The sequence below is a fragment of the Paroedura picta genome, chromosome 2 (assembly GCF_049243985.1).
Source record: "Paroedura picta isolate Pp20150507F chromosome 2, Ppicta_v3.0, whole genome shotgun sequence".
In the NCBI taxonomy this organism is placed as follows: Eukaryota; Metazoa; Chordata; class Lepidosauria; order Squamata; family Gekkonidae; genus Paroedura; species Paroedura picta.
Window position 1 is genome coordinate 71,769,471 of NC_135370.1, and position 22,334 is coordinate 71,791,804.

At 43.5% G+C, this 22,334-nt stretch overlaps 1 protein-coding gene across 19 annotated transcripts in view; it reads right to left on the bottom strand.

The window, feature by feature from the left end:
- TNS1 (tensin 1) overlaps nt 1-22,334 on the bottom strand; it is a 388,444-nt gene that overhangs the window by 198,736 nt on the left and 167,374 nt on the right. Inside the window, exons 1-2 of one of the 19 annotated variants that reach the window (XM_077320635.1) lie at nt 13,097-13,115; nt 9,234-9,363 (exon numbers count right to left, since the gene is read on the bottom strand). The exons of 15 other annotated variants lie outside the window; for them this stretch is intronic. In XM_077320635.1, the coding sequence (XP_077176750.1) occupies nt 9,234-9,260 (27 nt within the window). In that variant the 5' untranslated portion in view covers nt 9,261-9,363; nt 13,097-13,115. Of the gene's footprint in view, nt 1-9,233; nt 9,615-13,096; nt 13,116-22,334 lie in introns of those variants that run through there. 3 more of the 19 variants (XM_077320634.1, XM_077320638.1, XM_077320632.1) reach the window with 3 other exon arrangements.

Below are 22,334 nucleotides of genomic sequence, written 5' to 3' on the forward strand. Positions count from 1 at the left end.
AGGAAGAGGATTTTCATTTGTAGCTCTGACTTAGGTTTGCTGCTGTCCGCTCCCAAGCCTAAAAAGGCAAAGTTTACAAAGCATAGCTTTGGGACTCCTGAAGAGTGACGCTGAAAATTGGCTCACAACCACCAGCTTCCAAATCTGCAGAAGATCTCCTGGCCGAAAACCTGCCATTTTACAGCAACTGTTTACCTCAGTCCTTCTCAGAAGGCCATCCTGGGTAATCCTGTGCATGTGTACATGCAAGATTTTTGGGCTTCTAAAGGATGTCACAGTTACCATAAGCAATGGCTAGACAGAGCAGGACCAAAGGTCCATATGACACAGCATCTTATCTCCAACAGAGGTCAGGTAAGTCTTCTACTCTGATTTCCCTTCTCTTCTCCCTCGAGGTTGTCAGCTTCCTATATGACCATCAACCCCCTCACTGGCACCCCCATTGGAGTGGTGAGAGGCTGGACTGCCTCATAATCAGATGCCCATCTGGTTCCTTCCCACTCCTACGGCTGGGCTTCCTAAGGCACTCCATGTTGTTCACCCCATTGTCACCTCACTTTGGGCCGGGCTCTGCCTGGGGCTCTCGGCAAGACCATTGCCTCCCTTCCCTCATGTAATTCCAGGGCTCCTTTCTTTCCGTCCTCCCTCCCCTTCTCCCTCTCAGTTTCCTGTACTGGGGCCCCCTCTTCTCCCCTTCCCCCTTCCTCTTGCCTGGCCCCGACTGCTGCACTTCCCTGCTGGGCTCCAGCAGTCTGGGAAGGCAGGGGCGGCCACTGCACCCTCATCAGGCCCCTCCTTGCCCCCTGCAGCGGATGGGACTCTCAGCAGGGCAAACAGCCTGCCACACCTCATGGCAGGAGATTAGGGCAAAGGGGTCATGACCCTTCCCTCCCCCGGCCTGGGAGCAGATGCCCAGCCAGCATCAGTGTCTCACTCGGCTGTCCTTGCCACGGCGGCCTCTGACGGCCTGTGGAACAGCTGTGGCACCAAAGAAAGTCCAGGAATGATGGCGTCCTCTGTTCCAGGAAATTGCTGTTTAAAACTTGTTGACTGCCTCTCCCCTTCCTTCTGCTGCTCCTTTTTGAAACCATTTGCCCAGAGCAGTGTCCTGCCTTGGATTCCCCAGAGTAGCCTTATCTCATCACATCTCAGAAGCGAAGCAGAATCAGTCCAGTTAGTATTGGGGTGAAAAACTACCGAAAGTCCACAGTTGCTATGCAAAGACAAACCACTTCTGGACATCTCTTGACTTGAAAACTGGATGGAGTCAACATAAATTGATGGTGATCTGACTGCACTTTGCTCACACATAGAGACAGAGTATTAGCTGGCAGTTAGAACAGTACTCTCCAATGTGATGTCCAAGTTTCCTAGAGCCCCCTCCCCCCCGCTTTATTCCCAAAATACACGAGCATGTGTCTCCATTACGGAGGCATGCTTGGCTTGTAATGTCCTAACTGGGTGTGGAACCTCCATAATTTTTGTGAGTGAACCCAACCACACATGAAAGCCATTTTGTTATGGTACACATTCACTACTTTTTCTAAAAATTCCTGAAGCACCTACAGGTTCAATGTAACTGCAGACTTCTGAGTACTGATCTATTAAGCAGCTATGAGTTGTAGGTTTGGGGAACTATTAAGGGGACCTGATCTGGAAAAGGCATGGTTGAAAACACTCAAACAGTCAAATGTTTAAATTTTAACTTATGTAAAAAGAAAAGGCATTACCTGTAGAGTTTAGACTCTTAATATGCTAATCAAATTCTTTCTGCACTCAGTCTCCCAGCTAAGGTCCTCTATGGTTTGTTGTGCCTTTTTAACCCGATAAATGATTTACCAGCTTTGATTATCTCAAGCAGCTACTACCAGCAGACACCTGAAGGCGCTGAGAGGCACCTGATAAAACTTTCCTCTGTGGCTTTGCTTGCTGGCCTGCTGGCCTAGTCCCCAAGTTTAGGCACTGACCACCAACAGCTAATATACTGTGGTCTCACTCCAGATGAGGATGGGAAATCCAAGTTTGTGTTCTCCACTGATTCCAGGTAACCACAAAGCCTGAGTTTTGTCTGCAACAAATACAAGTTTGATCATCTTACACAGATCAGATCATCTTACACAGTCAAAGCCCAGACCTGGAGTAACCAAGACACAACGTCAGAGAAAAACAGCACTGAAAAAGTCAATGTTACTCGCCTATAATCTCTCCTTCTTCTAGGTTGGAGTGGCTATTCCTCAGATTAATAAGAATAAACTGATATGGGTCACCCACCTCTAGCCTTAGCATTTGAGCTAATAAATGTTTCCAATTTATTAAATTGGGCCCCCAACAAACCTTATCTACTCCCTTCATGTTTGGCTTGTTCATCAGAGATCCCCCCCCCTATCCCTGTTACCTTTATATTCTACTAAATTGACGCTTAATGCATTAAATATATGCACCTACCACATTCTCACTCTGAGGATTGTAGAAAAATAGGATGTTGCCAATGAACTGTTCACACAGCAGTAAATCATGTGACTTCTTAAAAGGTTTGAGGACTGTTAGACATGGCTGCTCTCATGGAATTTCCCAAAGACCCTGGTATCCAGAAAGCTCTTGTTAATTATTCTATTTATAAATAAAACATGCAACGTAGTCACAGTTCACAATACGCCTTTACGATGGAATCTTGGGTTTAAAGCCTGTTTGCCTAAACAGAATTTATTACCCACTGCTCTCCCCCACCCCTTGTTGAATTTAGATTCTCAGAGCAGGACAGAGGTCCCAGATCCCAGTTGGGAAATACCTGCAGATTTGGGGGGGGGGGGGGAGCCTGGAAAAGACAGCATTAGGGGAAGAGAGGGCATAATGCCATAGAGTCCAGACTCCAAAGCAGCTATTTTCTCCAGGGAAGCTGATCTTAGTCACCTGGAGATTAATTGTAATAGCAGATATCCAGATGGCACCTGGGGATTGGCATCCCTAGGGCGGAACACGAGCACTTTGTTTTGGTTTTTTTGCCCCTGATGGTCTCTACCAAGAACACTGATCACATAATAAGGGTATTATCTCTATTATTTCTTGGTATATCCCCTTGTTTCTTCAGGTATGATTTGCTTTTGCATGTCTGAGCTACCTGTACACTGTGGCTCTGTTAACTTAATGGAGTATCAGCACACAAAAAATGTATAAAATAGAAAAGCATATTGTCAGCCCTGTGATAAGAAACAAACTAGCACTGGTATGTACTGATTTTGAAGAAAGAGAAAAAACAGAAAGTGTGCCAAGACCTCCATCTAAGAAAACCTGAGGCTTATATCCAGCTTTCTGATGCCAGACTCTTGGAATAGCAGCTGAGATTGTTGTGTACTCTGATGTGCTGGCCTCCTCCCTTTCTAGTTGGGAGGAGTTCTTGGATCTGTATCCCCTAGTGGAAAACTTGGTAAGGAATCATGGCCAATCCACCCAACTGGAACGCATGTCATCATAACTCAGTACTGCCCTTGCCAGACAGTCCTAGCAACACTGACCAGCATCCCTGGCAGCCATCTGGTTCCTTACAAAGCTATACAATTAAATTATAATATAATTGGATGTTGCAGGCAGCCTAAATGAAAGACACACACCCTGAGCATGACAGTATTTCTCCCTCCATCACAGGATACCCGATTGTGCATATTCACACATTTTCATGACAAACAAGCTCCATGAGAAAGACTTCATCAGGTAGGCAGCACTAGACTATAATGCATGTTTGTGTCGGAAAATAAAGAAAAAAAGGGAAAGGAAGTTTTTGAATAAATACTAAGTAATACTTATTATTATTACTATTATTATTACTAATACTTATTATTATTATTATTATTATTATTAATTACCTGCCTCCTCCCGAAGGCTCGCGGCGGGTTACAAAATTCAGCTAAAACACCCCCAATGTCCCATTAAAACCGACAAAACCAACCATACAATAATACAAAAACCCGAGACCAGAAGCTGCAGCAACATTCCTCCTGAACCTAAAACCCAAATCTTCTACATCTAGAGGGGGAGGTGTAGAGGGTGCTGATGGACCCTGCTACTGCCATTCTAGGAGGGGGAAGCCATGATCTTCCTTGCCGCCCAGCCTCAACCATAGACCTGGTGGAAGAGCTCTGTTTTACAGGCCCTGCGGAACACCGAAAGCTCCTATAGGGCCCGCAGCTCCTCCAGGAGCTCATTCCACCAGGTCGGGGCCAGGATTTTCCAGAGCAAATATTAATGAGCAAAGAGAAGTTAAGAGAAGAGTGCCTGCCTTAGTTGCCAGTTTGTAGGGACATGGCCACAACACTCACTTCAACCACGCACAAAGGCACCGTTGCTTTTATTAGGTCTAACCTGAGATACTAAAAGAACTAGTTTTCCCAGGAAATAATGGCTCTGACACCAGAGGGAAGTACCAGCATCAGTACAGAGCACTGTGTCATGTACAATTCAGAACACACACGTTGAGGACCACAGCCAGTGGGATGGCTAACACCTGGTAAAGGATCCAAGGAGACTTAAAAGTTAAAGTCCTGAATTCATGACCCCTACACACTCAATCCTGTGATGAAATGAGGATGAAAATGCTTATGATTGTATTCAAGAGAAGAAGATGGAAGTAATTTATTGTTTTCCGCTATGTATATTTTCTCCTACGTCTCTGGTCCCAAAGACATATTTGGCATCCAGCCTAGTGGAATGAGCTACCAGCAGAGATCTGGGCCCTTCTGAAGCTGTCAAAATTCTGAAGAGCCTGCAAAATGGTGCTCTTCCGCCAGGCCTATGGTCGAGGCCAACATGGGGCACATAGTAACATCAACACAAGCCTCCCTCCATTCACCGACCTCATCAATATCATCAGTATCACCATCACTACCATTATTCCTGGAGTCCAGATAATCAGGCCCAAGTGAAGCTGGAGTTTAATAGCTTCATCTTTTTAATAGAATTGATTTTTACTTATGGCTTTACTGCTTTAGTGATATATGTTTGGATTTCCTACTTGTTGTTAGCCATCCTAAGACTTTTGTAAGAAAGGGGTGACCTATAAATCCAACTAATAAATAATCTTTAACCACTCCTAGCGGAGCAGATTAAATAAAGCAGTAAGAGCCCCGAGGGCGGGCCCTGTCCAGGATGAGGAAGGGTGCCGCTTTGCGCCTGCCGATTGGGCCCCCCAATTGTCAGTCTGGCAGCAAGGGAGCAATTGCGAGCCGCAAGCAGCGCCTCCCAATCTGCCCCCCTTCCAGCTCGCCCACATGCGGCCAGCCGCCTCCATTACCTCCCTCGCCTTCCAGGCTGCTGGTCGCAGCCTCGCCGCACGCCCAGGAAGGGCCAGCCGCTGCGGCCCTGGCGCCACCTCCAGCTGTGCCCGCCTCCAGAACACCTTGACCCCGGCCCACACAGCCGGGAGCGGGCCGTGCCGCCACCTGGCACAGCAGGACATGATGGTGGCGATGCATGCACCGGCGGCAGCCCCCGCCCCACATGCACACGGCCCGCCCGGCCGAGGAGCCTCGGAAACCAGTTGCGGCGCCGCGGGCAGCGCCACTGCCAACCGTTACGCCAGCTCCGCCTGCTGCCAAAGACCCGGCCCCTCGACTGTGGCCTCGCCTCCTGCTCCACCGCCGACTTCAACTCTGTCACCCGCACACATTGTGGTAGGCCGCGCCGCGGGAGGGGGGCCCAGGACAAGCTGCCGCCGGGTCACATCCCGCCCTACGCCCGCCCTCTGGTCCGGCCCCTGCCCCAGCATGACCCGCCAGACTCCAGAGCCCTGCTAGCACCCGCTGTATTTCGAGTACAGCAGCCTTATTTTCTAGTAAACGAATAAACAGACGTCAATTGCCCTCGGTGGATAAAAAGCATAAAGTATATAGAATCCTGATTCAATACTATGAACAGCTTTTAAACAGCAATAGAAATAACTATACAATGGTGTCACATCTCTGTCTCTGTATGACTCTCAAGATATAGCTTGCTTCCCCCAGTTGGTGTCCTAGGTCAGTGGTCCTCAATAGGTGGACCACATACAGCTGTACAACAATCAGTTGTTGCTGCTTCCTAGAAGTTTCCTGCCTTTCTTTGTACACTTGCTCAGAGGAGCAGCAACATAGTACTGCAAGGTTAGTCAGCAGAAAAAATTGCTTCATGACCCTGACCTTGTCTTCTTCCTCACTACCGTAAATGTCCTGGTGCTTGGGTTGTGCTTTCTGTCTCCCTCTCTCTTGGCCTGTGCTTCACATTCATGATGTAGACGCTGGTAAAATCATAGCCTGGCCTTTCTCTAGCAGCCTTTCATAATATGCTTGATGGGTTCTACATATAGTAGGTCCCAAGTGTGCAAAGGATGAAGACAACAGTCCTAGCTGGATTAATGAGATTCTAATAGCTTGACATATTCCAGTTGTTTGCCATGCCTTCAAATACCTAACATCCTCACCTCAAAGACGATGTAAGCAAACAAGGAAATGCTGATAAGGTACAGCACAGACAGCAGTAGCCAGAGTGGCTGTAAGGGGGATACAGGATGGGCACAGGAGACATAAAACTGCAGTCCAAATAAGCAAAGAATTAAAAGACATCCTAAGTAAGAGAACAGAAACTTGGAACTTCTCAACGAGTTCCACCAGCCCCAGGAAGTCTCATTAATGCTACACCCTTCCACAAAACAATGCATTAACCACCCTGCTATGATTTCCAAGGCAGATTTGTTTAAAGGAAACATAGCTATTTGGCCTGTTTTCCCATTTTCAGCCCAGAGCAAGAAAATAGGAGAAGTCCAAGTTTAGGTTTAGCCCACATAGCAGTTTCTATCAATGCCACTCTAAAGAAGAATTACAGCCTTGTGAGCCCATTCAATTCAATGGCAGTGTTAAAGTACATGGTATTCCATCTATGCAGGAAAATTAGAAAAACAGCAGTCAAGAACAACGTTCCAAACAAAAGGATTTATGAAAGAGTTATAGGTTAGATTAGTTTACACAGCCACATCCTTCAACTGTAGGTATATGCATACTGGTTGCTGAAATTGGATCACCTTCCAACCGTGACTATGTGGCCATCTTGAAAATGGAATCTAGACTCATTTGCCAGCATGCATATTAGAATTCTGATAAACATGAGAACAGAACTGTCTACCTGGTTTCAGCACTATGGGCATTTTGTTTTTACGTTAACTGGCCACTCCCCCAAATCAGCCTTCTCTACCTTCCTCACCTTGCTTCTATTATGACCTCTCTGCAGGCAACGTTTTAAAAGACTTTTTTTAATGTACTAAAATAGATTTTACAATCTGTCCTAGATGATAGTGCCTCAAAAAAATAAAAAATCCAATAGTAATATTACCTCCAGAAAACAAAGTGCAAAGTATGTGACAATTAAATATGAAAAAAGTTTTCTGTATCATATGAAGCTATGTATTTTGAAATGTGCACTTCAAGATGCCCTTTGCTAGGATATACAACCAGACTACATGGAAGTGGCTTCCGTGGTGGTTTGACGGTCACCATACTACTGGCATGAAGATATGTTGTATCATCCAGCACAGGAGACATACATGGTAGTAAACATGGCATGTTACACATGTTAATACTGAGCAAACTGGGATCACTCCAGGTAAAGTCAGACATGCTTCTAACTTTACCACACAGATCACCCAAAACCCATTTATTTCAAAGGGATTTTAGCATGCTCATCTCTCTATTTTTTTTTGTTTTGGGGGGGGGAGATTCATTTCAGTACATGATTGCAGTGGAACTTTCAGCCTTGCAATACTTGATACTGTTGAGTTTATATTTATATATATCAGGCTCAGTGAGTTTAGGCCTCCAGATTCATTGAGTATTCTGTAAACTGGTATCACTCCAACCCACAAATGACATACACATGCAAACACCTGAAAAGTCCCCCCCCTCACTCACTCCCCACTTTTTATATGAATCTCCATCCTGCATACTCCAAGACTGTCTCGATATCCACTGTAACCTTTTCTTGATATCGTACACTGTACATATTCTGCCTGGAGGTTGTTGATTTCTGCAGCCTCTGGCTGGTCATTAACAGCTTCCGACAGTGGCCTTTGTTTTGCTTTCTTTGTTAGATGATGCATCCGTTTCCAGGCTTGCAAGGACTGTTTCCTTTTTAAAAGATCAGATCATGGACCAAGCCTAAATCCATCTGTGCTAAAAGCTCTGCCCAAGTCAAGTACATCATATCTTTAACACTCTCCCTGGTCCTAAACAGTGTCATGCCTCTCTTGAACTGGAGAATCTGAGACGTTTGGATTTTTAACATTTTTAAGAGTAAATCCCTTGGATTTCTGCATCCCATGCTCTTGAACTTAGTGCCACAAAACTGCCTCAGACTACAAGCACTTCTCTAGTTCTGTACACCCATTTCTGGGTGAAGAGAGTAAGGATAAACCGCTTTGAGACTCCTTCAGGCATTAAAAAGTAGGCAACAAAAAAACCCTTGTCTTCTTCTAATATCCCCAATGTCTGAGATGGAAAAATAATCCTAGCCATTAGCACCCTAAACTGGAGAGCAAAAAGAATAATTATTTTCCCTTCCTAATGAAACCTGCATGTGGCTTTGATGGACTGGAGTGACAGCTCTCTGCCTGCTGCCAAATCTTGTACATTTTTCCAGATTACTTATCTCCAGCCAGTCTGTCCAGCCATTGCACCAACAGGTGCAGAAGCAACATTTCCATGCATAAAGTCTTTGGATTCTTATCCTTGTCCCTGCCAACAGCTACTTCTTAATCTGATGCTGTCCTGTTAAAAATGGCTATTAAACTCTTGAGCTGTCTAGTAGTAGTATTTGGGGTGCAGAAAGATGTACAAACTCCCTTATGTACCAAAGGAAAGATATACTGTCTGAACAAGATGGAGGGAACGCACAACTCGTGTTGCCAAAAATAAGGGAACCAAACAAAACAGAATTCCTGAACAAAATTGCTTCTTCTATAGGATACTGCCAGCTTGAGCAAAGCGATGAGGCTACATATTCTCAAAATAAGAATGTTTAGCTTAATCTGGATGCTCCTGCCAACCCTGCCCTCAGAAATCCAAACCTTCCCCCCCACACACACACACTTCCTCTGAAAATATTTTTAGATATTGCCAGCATTTTACAACTCTTGTCTCATTCTTAACACCACCCTCCCTTCTCTCTACCACTTCTTTCCTTATTCAGTCAGAAGACGTTTTTTCACAAATGAACAGTACCTGGTTCATTACGCTTCCAAAATCCATCCTGGTGGGCTGGTTTATTTTTAAATTGTACCTCCACGATGATTACTATATCCAAAGGACAGGAAACTCTTGTCCTCACCTCAGTTAGCTTTGCTTCTCTTTCCTTCGGAGCAAACAAGAATCAGCAATTGTTTGTGCAAAAGTTACCCAGTGCAGATAGTGCTAGTCAAAGCTGGCAGAAGGAAAGAAGTTATACAGCCTTCTGTGAAAGATGGAGAGAAGCCAAATTCGTGGATTCAGACATCAGTAAAAGGGGGAGGCAGACCTGTTTGCCCGAGGCTTTCTGGGGTGGTGAGCTTGAGAGACAGCAGCGTGCAGTGATTAAGCAGAGAGGGAAAAGCTTTCAGGACTGAGTCAAAAGGGATTTTCCTTCCCAATCTCCACCTTATTAGCACAGCCTCTCTCCCCCCCCCACCCCCTTGAATGCATCGCTGTCCAAGTACAACATTGCACACGCCCAAAAACAACACCGCTAGCTGTGTGGGGCTCTTTTTTCCTCCTTCAGCTTTAAAGGGCATGGCATCCATAAACCAGCCTGTATGAGGAATCAGGGCTCAAGGCAGGAATGGATCAGAGGGGGAGTAAAATAAAACACTTTGAGAGCCCTGTGCCAACTGGCTGCCTACTCGAGTCTTATCAGCCTGTCCAGACAGAGGGCAGAAAAATTTGGCATGTCTGCCATGCCACAGGACTGGGGCAAAACTAGATGGATTAGGGGAACTATCCCCTGGGGCTCTCTCACTCTGCATTTTATATGACATATGTTATATGACATATTTTAGAAACATACAGATCTGCAAACCCTGTCTCTGGAAAGACATCTACAGTTCTGGAGTAATTTATATGGCCCTAAGGTTTGGATTCAGCCTCTTATCAACAATCTCATATTCCACACAGAGTCACAGAGCAGACCCTCCTAAAGTCTTGGAGAGCCGCATAAAGGCTTTTGCACAGACATATGTACCAGAACCAAAGGTCCACACAAAACCATGCCATTTCAAAGCTATTTTGTGCACATCTCATTTCCCTGATCAGTGAGAAGCTCAATCAGTAGCTCAACAAACCAATTGTGAAACTTTCTGGGACAGCCCTTACCTGGGCTGACCTCCTTTAGAGATGGAAGTGCCAGAGATGTATGACATACATGTAGTATTAGAACAAATATAAGGATAGCGTGCAGGTGGAGGCACACAGGCACTCCAGCACAGCAGCAGCCAATCCACCTCCCTAAAACAGATTTTTTTAAAAAAGAAAAAAGAAAAGAAAAAGACAGACCCTGTGCCCCCAAAAGCACTCCAACAAATGCCAGGGTTGATTATCAACTTCTCTCTCAGCCTCTAAACCTGTGCTTCTTTTTCACAGACATGCATCTGCACACTCCCTTCAGCTGAAAGGAGGGCACACCATTTCCACTAAAGCCCTGATAGGACAATCAAACAACCACTAAGGACTGCTGAGGGGACATATCTACAGTTGCTGAAAAACACTAGCATTCCTTTTTGTCATGTAGGACAGACTGAGACACAATGATCAGAGGCCAAGATTATTGCACTGTTTTCTACATGGACTCCTCAAAAAATCAGATCTCCCCAGTGTTCCAAACAGTTCTTCACACCTTCATGTCAAGACCTCTAAGTCTCTAATAATTTTATAGAATGTATTACTCCTCACTCACATGAACGTCCATACAGCTTCAAAATTCCTCTTCATAAAGAATATTACTATGCACTAATGCAAATACATATGAAGTAGCCCATAGTCTGAGAGCTTAAGTAGACATTGGAAAGGGAGCCCACTGGTATAGCAAAGGGTAGTTTAATCCCCCCCCTCCATACACACACACACCTCAACATTTTTACAAAGATACAAGTTCTCACCAAAGCCTCCTAAATAAAGTTAGCTGTCCTGGGATAAGATGACAGGTCCTCATAAAGACTGAAAATGTGTTAAACAACAGGAAGCAAAATCAAGAATAGACAGTTCTCACAATGGAAGAAAGTAAGCAGTGGGGTCCCAAAAGGACTGGTACTGAAGCTGGTGTGACTTAAAATATTCATAAAATAACTAGAACTGGGATGAGCAGTGTAGCGGCCAAATTTGCAGATAAGGTTATTCAGGATGGTTAAAATCAAGGATGATTGTGAAGAGCTCCAGGAGCATCTCCACAATTTGGGTGATTGGGCAACAATACGGCATATGAAGTTAAATGTAGGGGAGAAGAAAGTGATGCACAGTGGGACAACAAATCCTAACTTCAAGTATAAGCTAATGAGGTCTGAACTTGCAGAGACTGAAAGGGAAAATGACCTTGGGGTCACAGTGGATAGTTCAATGAAGTGTCCATGCAGTGTGCCACAGCAGTGAAAAGGGCGACCTCTGTGTTGTTGGGGATTATTAGGAAAGGGATTGAGAATAAAACAGCCGACAGCAAGCAAGATGATAAATGGATGGAGTTTTATATGGAGAAAGGCTGAAGATTTGGGGATTTTCCAGTTTAGAAAGGAGACAATATAAGTGGGGGTATATGATAGAAGTTTATAAAATTATGAGTGGAGTAGAGGGAATGGACAAAGAGAGCTTTTTTTTTTCCTTCTCCCAAAACATTAGAATTCAGGGACAACAAATAAAGTTGATGGGCAGTAGGTTCACAATAGATAAAAGGAAATACTTCTTTTCTTTATGCAACAAGTGATTAAAATATGGCATTTTCTGCCAGAGGATGTAGTGATGGGCACAGGCACAGCTAATTTTAAATGGGGATTAGAGATTTATGGAGGATACTTTTAGCCATCGGTTGCCATGGTGACAAAAGAGAACCTCCATGTTCAGAAGCAATAAACCTCTGAATACTACTGCCAGGAGGCAACATCAGAGGAAGACCTTCGCTTCTGTGCCTGTCACTGGACATCTGGTGGTGCTAGTTAGTTATTGTGTGAGACAGGATGCTGGACTACATGGACCACTGATCTGATCCATCGGGATTCTTCTATGCTCTGATGGGTGTAACAAAAGATGTAAAACTGAGTGGAAGCTTGCTGATCAGAGTGTAGTGTTCAGCCTGCACAGTGTTTTCTGCACAGGGCAGAAATATAGGCAGCTTTTCTGAGCTTAACTTGATTCTCCTTAGCTACCACTGCTATATAACTCCATGTTTGACCCAGGAACGACATGTGCATTCACTTATTCACAGCAGATGCCAGCATAAACTGAATATGACTGTACAAGCTATGAAATCCATGCAGCTGAAGGATTCCCCTGAGCTGCCTGAAAACTGCCTAAACATTTGGGAAGCTGGACACTTCCTTCAAAGGCAGTTCCCTGGAAAGACAGCACAGGAACTCGTCTCTCCCTTGCTACTGGGACTAATTCTTCTTTTACTTAAAAAAAATCCCATCAAGTCAAGAGGAGTGACTCCATATGTATCACAGCTTCCCCCATGCACACCTCCCTCGCCAGAGCCTACCTCTCAAAACACTGCCAGCCCTTGATGACTCAAGATTTCCGGGTGCCTCCCCCTCTTCCCATCCCTATACTGCACTTTATTGCACATCTGGATCCAGTTGTGGTTTGTACATTAGGGGCACTTGAGACGGTTGCTTCTAAAAAGCTGGAGCCGCCAAATGTTTCAAACGAAAGAAGGGGGGGGGGGGGGAATTTCAAAATCCAATGAGTCTGAAGAGATTTGCTGCTATTCCTGATTCCACCCATGGCAGCCTACAGAAGATTTCAGCTTGGATGGAAGAGCCTGCAAGACAACATTTCCATGCAAGGTGCCCAGTTATGGCAGAGTGACTTAGAAGGCTAATTCCTAAGAACAAGAATGAGAAGTGACATACCAGAATGAGCTCTTGCTGGTAGAGAAAGCCAAAGAGTTCTCACACAATGCTCTTCCACGCTGTTAACGATCAACGGAATAAACATCCACAGTTCCCTTTTTTTCCAACCGGCTCCATAGTTCCCCTGTACTCTTTTCTGCTTGTGGTCAGACTGTTTTGCCTCTGATACTCAGTTTCCTCTCCCTTCTGCACAAAGCAGTGGATGAGATGAAAGATATGCCCAGGACAGATTTATTGTTTGTGAGATGAGATGATGCTAAGTGTTCGAGTCCCTGCTGGCAATGAGAGCCTTGTACATTATTGACAAGGATACATGGACTGACAGTACTGATGTTTTAAATATCCTCCTTATCCATTTGAGGACAGTAAGTTTAGTAAACATCGTGAACAGCCATTGCTCATGCAATGACTATCATTTGGCATTGAGGAATTTCTCTACCAGATCATTTACTAAAAGGCTTCTCAATCTGTGGCTCTCCAAAACAAATGCAGTTCAACCAACTCAATGAACCTCCCGTTACTGATGTCTGGCTAGGATTCCAAAAGTAGTGGAGAGGCTTATCAAGTGAGGTTGGGCTGTTATTGGCCTGATGGTACACAAACTGAACAGGTCTGAGCATGGGAATTTTGTGACAAGCCTTTCCCTAAACCATTGCCAGTCTTTGATGAACAAACATTGGAGCCCCCACCGCCACACATACACACGCACCGCCGTTCAATATTGTATGTTGCTTGGCTTGCTTGTTTGGGTTATCTTATGAATGCTTCCTGCAGCATCCTTAATTGTGGTCCTCAGTCATATAAGTTGTAGGTGGAGGAGTTCATAACAAGACTGGATTGGACTGATTTTCATTTCTTCCAAACATATAGTATCAGGCATCATGGATGTAACAGAAAGAACCCTGAAAAGGCTCCCAATAGCTGTTGGCATGGATTAAAATATCCCACCACAAACATTACTCATTAAAAAAGAGAGAACAATGTGTGTACATGTGACCTGATCTTTGTCTCATATCTTCTGTTTGCTTCCTAACCATTTAGTGTCTCTTCCTATTTGCAGCTGGAATTGGCAGCTTATGTGATGGGAGTTAACATAAATGATCTTCTCCAAGACCGGATGATTCTTTTCCTGTCTCTGTCAGTCCCAAGCTTTCTTTTTACAGAACTGCAAGAATAAATTGAGAACTCCAGAAGTATGCGCTCTTTGTGCCACAGTAGTCCTATGGAAGTTACTAAGTTAAGCCTTCTAGGTTAGGTCACAATAGACAAGAGCTTGCTGACTCAGGCTGCAGCCCTCTGGAGCATTCTGCCAACTTGTGACAGAGTCAGAAGATATTCCAGCAAAAACTACTGGGTCACAGAAAAGCAAAGGAATGATCCAGTTCTCAGTTACCACAGAGCAGCAAAGCTATAAATGAGAAAGGTCAATCAAACTAAAAACCAAAGTTAGAGACATGTTCTTCTACGTCCAAACAGTGTCTTTAAAAAGCATTCTTTGTCATGTAAAATGATAAGGTTGTCAGACCAATCATCTCTTTTTTTGAGAAAGTGACTACCTTGCTGGATCAGGGGAATGCTGTGGACAGTTTATCTGGATTTCAGTAAAGCTTTTGATAAGGTTCCTCATGATATTCTTGTTGACAAGTTGGTAAAATGCAGCATGGATCCTAATTCTGTCAGGTGGATCGATAACTGCTTGACAAATCGTATCCAAAGGGTACTTGTTAATGGTTCAGCATCCTCTTGGAGAAGAATGATAAGCGGAGTACCACAGGGATCTGTCCTCTAAGTCTGGAGCATGTCCAGAGGAGGACAACAAAGATGGTGATGGGGTTGGAGACTAAGACGTATGAGGAAAGGTTGGGGGAGCTTGGTGTTTTTAGCCTGGAGAGGAGACAACTGAGAGGGGATCTGATAACCATCTTCAAGTATTTAAAAGGGTGCCATATGGACAATGGAGCAGAATTGTTCTCTCTTGCCCTGGAGGGACGGACCAGAACCAATGGGATGAAATTAATTCAAAAGACATTCTGTCTAAACCTCCAGAAGAAGTTCCTGACAGAGCAGTTTTTCAGTGGAACAGGCTTCCTCGGGAGGTGGTGGGTTCTCCATCTTTGGAAATTTTTAAAGAGGCTGGATAGCCATCTGATAGAGAGGCTGATTCTGTGAAGGTTCAAGGGGGTGGCAGATTACAGTGGATGAGTGATAGGGTTGTGAGTGTAGAACATACATAGTACAGGTGGTTGGACTAGATGACCCAGGAGGTCCCTTCTAACTCTATTATTCTATGATTCTATATCGTCATTATATTCAGCATCAGAAAGTGATATGCAATTTTATAATTTAAAAAAAAATTAAGTGATGAATGGAATCCATTTAACCCCTTTTGGAAAAGTGTAAACCTGGAGTACATGGTGGACACCCACACGGTCTCTGTGAATTTAGCTAGAAGAACTGTGTCAGTTTACTGCATATTGTGGCTTTATTAACTTTTACTAACTTTTACAGTTTACTGCATATTGTGGCTTTATTCAACTAAAAGTGAAACATTAAAAAGAAAGTATCACAGATACAGAGTGCAAAACAACATCATCATGAATTATTCTATCTCCTTCAAATAGTACTAAATGAGGTCCTTAGCCAAGAAGACTTCAACAAGAAATCCAAAGGCAGGGCATAAGAAGATCTCTCTCATTTTCTGAACTGGAAGTAGCTACTATGTGCTTGCCTGAGCAAGGCAAATTTCCCTGAAGTCTTTCAATACAGGAACACCACTTTTAGTCTGCTATTTGCTATGATACTGCTTAGCATCTCAGCAGATGCTGCCTTACTCTCTACAGCCAGCTGCACAGAGGCACTGCATGATGTTTTGAATAGTTTTACTGTAACTTCCATGTGCCTTGTCATTGATGAAGTGAGTAAAAGGGATGTTAGTGTCTAGGGACATGCACACACTCCATTTCTCCAAACATGACAACATTCCTCAGATTCCAACAGTTGCTTTCCAGGCTCTGTAAATGCCAGATCCTTTTTTTCTTTTCTCTTTTTTTTTCTTTTTTTATGGGGATCTATAAAAGTCCAGTTTTTTTTTAATACCCTACAGAATTCTGGATGGTAGAGAAAGCAAGGAATCCTGCTGAAAAATAACTGGAGCAGGGACAGGGGGTGAATGTCATTTCCTCGGAAATAAGCAGTGCAAAAACTTCAGCTCTACAAAGGACAAAGCAGTTTCTATGAATGCTACACTCGCTGTAGCCAGCCAAATCCGCAGTTACTTCTAGAGCCTGTTGGGGGAACTCTGAATGGAAAGAAGACAGCAAAGAGAACAAGCTGATACCATCAGAAGGATAAGGCCAGGCTGTCCAATCCTGAAAGGAAAGTCTGTCAAAGTTCCTGTTAGATTTGTACCTTATGAGGAAAATAAAGCAAAATTATGTAATTCTGACATATGTGTGTGTGTGTGTGTGTGTGTGTGTGTGTGTGTGTGTGTGTCAATTGGCTTAATTTACATAATATACAGGTTGTTGAAATTTTTCTTTGTGCAGAGTTTTCAAAAGATTACCTTAAAATAAACATTATTTAAGTATTTGCTCTTTTGGGCTTATAAGGGCTTTAATTTCTAACATTTATGAGAAAGAAACAAAAATAATCTGGAGCTGACAGCCCCTCTCTTCCCCCACCCCTCAAAAAGAGGGAATGTCAACATGGCCTAATTTTATTTGAGTTTGAATAAGTTGATTGATTACACCTGTCTCCATAAGTAACAGTTGTGATTCGTCTCAGTGAAGGTAGCAGGAATGGTAGGAACACATAATACTGTATAGAAAGTAGCACCCCCTCCATGTAGTGTTAAACTCACAAGCCAGAAGCACATAAAGATTCTGTGGAGGCATGCCACTCCCTCTACCCAAGGGCAGATTAGTACAAAAAGCTCTTAGAGAAACACGTTTTCACAGAATTAGCTATTGTTGGACATATTGATAAGTAATAAAGGAAAGTCTCCTCAGGACCAAGCAACAATTGTCTTCTCTTCTTCCTGGAAATGTGATGAACAGCCAAAATCACACAGAGACTTTAGCCATAGGCATCTAAGACAGGTGTTTCAAAGTAATCCTTGTAGCTGGTAAGCAATGACACATCCCAGAAATATTTCTCCCAAACTTCATAGAAGGCAAAACATCTCTTCTGATCCAGACAGTGACACAGAAACAATTTCCTGTTCCCAGCCATTACTTCTCTAGAAAGCAGACCAAGTCCTTGCCAAAACAGAGTGTCTACAATGAGTGGGTGGGAAGAGGGTGAGGGGTGAGGTTCCCCTGAAAGTTTACCAGAAGCTGGAAAATGGGAGGAAGGGAGATAAATTCCCACAGACTGCCAAGCAGATATAGCTTTTCTCATTGGTTTACAAAGGACTCCCAGTTGGCTTTACTCTCATGAAGAAGAGACTTGACAGCACAGCTACCAAAGGCCCATGTAAAATGGTCTAAAATCCAAATAGCAGAGCTTTCTCAAAGCAACGCCATACTGTTTTGTTTGAAAATTCACCACCAGGGTAAAGGTGATTGAAGGCAATCCTCTTTCTCTCCATTTCATCTACCAGTGCCCACTTTGTAAAGCAGACATAGGATAAATAACTGTGTGATGAAATGTATGAAATTGTGAGAGAAATGTGGCCAGAGGGAGGAGGAGTTGAAGGCAGAAACTGCTGCACTGTTTTCAGAAGTACCTCTCCACAGCTGGAGCATTTGGATTCCTCTTGCATTTCTGACTGTAATGAAGTGTTCTAGTATCTTCCCATGTGATCAAGATAGAAAGGGTTGCCACTGTCCCTATCCATCCAGCCGCCCAACCCTGCTGAAAAAAGGTAGTCTGCAAACAGAGAAACCCTAAAGACAGCAAAGGCAAATGTCCTAGGAACGTTAGCAAGGCTAAGTGGCTTAAGCAGCATAGGCCTCAGAAAGAAAAGCCATTCATAGCTTCTCACTGCTGTAGAAATCATTGCAGATTTAGGCATTTTCCTACTCAGCCAGACCGCAAACTGTGCAGCCCTTTTGAGGTCCTTCCTAAAAGCCAGCAGCATTTTATCCTATCAGCAATTAATATACGAGACAAAGACAACACCTGGCTATAATAGGAGGAGAGAGATATGCACTTTAAAAACATCTGGGTAAGTATGAATTCCAGAGGAAAGAGAAAGAAAGATGCTAAAGCCTGCAAACAATTTAAACAGTTTTAAAAAATTAAATTCCATGCTAGAATCCTGCAGGGACTTCACAAAGCTCGTCAGGTGTTCTTTGCAGTATATTTCCTATGAGAAGAACAGAAAACAGGCCTCAGCTTCAGTCTTTGAATTACAAGATAGCACATTCCCTGGATACCACACTGTACAAAAAAACAAATGTTTTGGATTCCCAAAAATAAGAGCATGGGTGTGGTTGTGCTAGATGGAGATAGAAAGGCAACACAGATACTTTTAAACAGATACTTGAGTAGGCAAAGCCAGGAGAAAAGTCCTAAATTGCTTTTCACCCTTCACTTGGACCTAGGTTTGCCCAGGTCCCTTAAGAACGCAGTGTTCAGGTTCAACCAAGCCTTGGCTCCCTGCTTCTCTGGATGCTGTCCAGCAGTCTGATTAATAATGTACCAATGACCATTAACTTAGATTTCTGGGGAGGGAAAACATATAGGTTGCAAAAACAAGCTGCTTGCGGCTTGACAACAAATTGGGCAGAGAGAATACTCCTCTATGGCTGCAAATGGACATAGTGAGGCATGATATAGGGAGAACAATGAAACTGGGGCACTAGAATCCATGAGGACAATCCAAATTCCTCAAGGACTACAAGGTGGAAACAGAAATTATGGTAAGTATCATGCTATAGGCTAAAGGCAGTGAAATGGGCTGTCAGTTGGAGGAAGAAACATATAAATTGGTCATTAATTCACAGATTATCCCAATGGCTTCTTCTCTGGCTCCAAAGCCCTCCATAGAGTGCCCAAGAATGGAATTATTTTTCCTCTCCTCCTTTCAAGAAGAGTCTTTGAATGTATTCATGTTCTGTGCACATCCCAAGAACAGAGAATCTTTGCCCTCATAGTGACATGATTTGAACTACACCATGATTCAGACACAGTGAACTCATCCAGTGACCTCCTCACTCCTGTCCTATGCTCAGGACCAATGCTCAATCCTGGAACATGTGGGGCAACAATGCCTATGCAACACATAAGCAAAGCCCACACAAAAACATATCTGGGATTTGAAATCAGAAACAATATATCAATGGTATGGGCATGCTCTCTCGACACAAACACACACACACACACGTTTTTCAGAAATAATCTTCTGGAGCAAATCTTTTGAAAGATTTGTTGTAGAACACAAAGAAGTGTGGCTGAGAGACCAAAATACAAGAAAGTGTCCCCTAGTAAGAAATAATAAATTGTGAGATTTTTTTTTTAAAAGCAGAATAACCCAATGCTTTCTCACTGCATAGGAAGCCAAGGATTAGCCTGGCTTCCATTAACAGAGATGAAACCACTCCAGGTCACAGAATGAATCTGGCAGGAGATAATGGAAAGTAACATAATGGCAGCAAGGAAGAACAGAGGGATCTACCCATGACCAAAGGCTACAGTGTAATGCATTGCAATACAACAAATATATATAAATGGACTTGTGCCTTCCCAAAAACAGAATGATTCCATTACATAAATGGATAAATTAAAATTATTCATAATTGTATATGTCAATTTCCTCTCTGTTTTGTTTTAATCTGTATATTAAATATGTATGCATGCATACATTGTGTATTTTAAAAAGGAACACTGCCAGCCCTCTCATTAGGAATTCTGCATTTTATATCTGATCTGCATTATATTGTGCTCGTGGTAACAAAACCTCTGATGTTGATTGCTAGAGATGCTCTGACAGCACAAAATATCTATAGTGAAAACTTTTGGAACATTTGCAGTCCGTGAATCAAAACATTGTCCATGCCATTAAGATGAATGACTCATATAATACTTAGAAATAGGAGTCATTTTTTAGAGAAGAGGTAGAACTAGAAGGAGACCCCAGAAAGTAAGGAAGGTAAGTCTCAGGAAACAGATAACAGACTGGGAAATAAACCCAAGTAGAAAAGATGAAATACAAGGAAGCTGAAAGAAAAGGGCAAAGGAGGTAGTAGACTGAAACAAGAAAACAGTGGCATGCAGGTGGGGGGGTGTAGTTTGAGGAAGGCTCATGAAGGGGAGCCATTGAAGACAGTGTCATGCTGCATTCAGCTGAACATGCTTCTTTTTATTTTTAAAATGCAGTTCTAGCTACAGCCACTAGACAGGCAGGGAGGTCTGAACATAGCAAAAAGCACTCTAAGACTGCTTACTTACCTGACTCCAAGACTGAAGCAAACTCCAAGACTGAAGCTTAACAAATTGTACAAGCAAGCCAGTACACTGTTAGTGGCTACAGTAATTGCCAACAAGTTATTTTCTCCAATAATCTAATCCCTTTCTTGTACCCAGCTCAGTCAGATCTTGAAAAGCAGCAGTTTGGGTGTTACAGGAAAAGAAAACCAATCTTTCCCTCTCTTAATTTCTCTCCCTCTTTTCCACACCTCTCACATTCATTTTTTTTCTCTCTTCACCTAATTTTTCCATGTCCCTATCCACTTTATTTTCACTTCTTGGTTTCAAGACGTGCTCTCAGTTGGCAGGAACCTGGGGAGATTCATCAGGAGAGCTTCAAACTGAAGACACAAGGGGAAGGAGACGTTCAAAATATGGAATGTAAGGAAGGAGACCGATCGGGGGCAGCCCAACCAGGAAGGTCAGATCACTAGGAACCAAAAGTAAAAGGATTCAGATGCCTTTATACTAACGCCCGAAGCATGGACAATAAGAAGGAAGAGCTGGAACTTCTCATGCTGATGGAAAGGTATGATTGGCCAGGGAAGCCCACTGTAACAAGAAAAGATTTTTCAGTTATGAAGAGCAAAAGTAAAGGAGGCAATAGGCCCACTGTTGGGTGCGGATGGACAAACTCTAATGGAGGATGCAGAGAAAGCAGAAAGGCTCAGCGCCTATTTTACATCTGTTTTTTCCCACAGGTCAAAGGGTTTAGGCACATCTAGAGATGGCAGTAGCCAAGAGATAGTGTCTGGGTGGCATGTTGACATGGCAGAGAGGTTGTCAAGAGGCATTTAGCTGCACTGCATGAGTTCAAATCCCCTCGGCCGGATGAAATGCACCCAAGAGTGCTCAAAGAACATTCCTGAGAACTTGCAGGACCCTTGTCCATCATCTTTGGGACCTTTTTTAAGGACTGGAGATGTCCCTGAGGACTGGAAGAGCAAACATTATTCCGATCTTCAAAAAAGGGAGGAAGGATGACCCGGGAAACTACAAACCAGTGAGTCTGACCTCTGTTGTGGGGAAGATAATGGAGCAGATATTAAAGGGAGAAATCTGCAAACATCTGGAGGACAATTTGGTGATCCAAGGAAGTCAGCATTGATTTGTCTCCAACAGATCCTGTCAGACCAACCTGGTTTCCTTTTTTGACCAAATAACAGGTTTGCTGGATCGTGGAAATTCAGTTGATGTCGTTTACTTGGATTTTAGTAAAGCTTTTGATAAGGTTCCCCATGATGTTCTGATGGATAAATTGAAGGACTGCAATCTGGATTTTCAGATAGTTAGGTGGATAGGGAATGGGTTAGAGAACCGCACTCAAAGAGTTGTTGTCAATGGTATTTCATCAGACTGGAGGGAGGTGAGTAGCGGGGTACCTCAGGGCTCGGGGCTCGGCCCGGTACTTTTTAACATATTTATTAATGATCTAGATGAGGGGGTGGAGGGACTACTCATCAAGTTTGCAGATGACACCAAATTGGGAGGACTGGCAAATACTCCGGAAGATAGAGACAGAGTTCAACGAGATCTGAACACAATGGAAAAATGGGCAAATGAGAACAAGATGCAATTTAATAAAGGTAAGTGTAAAGTTCTGCATCTGGGTCAGAAAAATGAAAAGCATACCTACTGGATGGGGGATACGCTTCTAGGTAACACTGTGTGTGAACGAGACCTTGGGGTACTTGTGGACTGTAAACTAAAGATGAGCAGACAGTGTGATGCAGCGGTAAAAAAGGCAAATGTCATTTTGGGCTGTATCAACAGGGGCATCATCTCAAAATCACAAGATGTCATAGTCCCATTGTATATGGCACTGGTT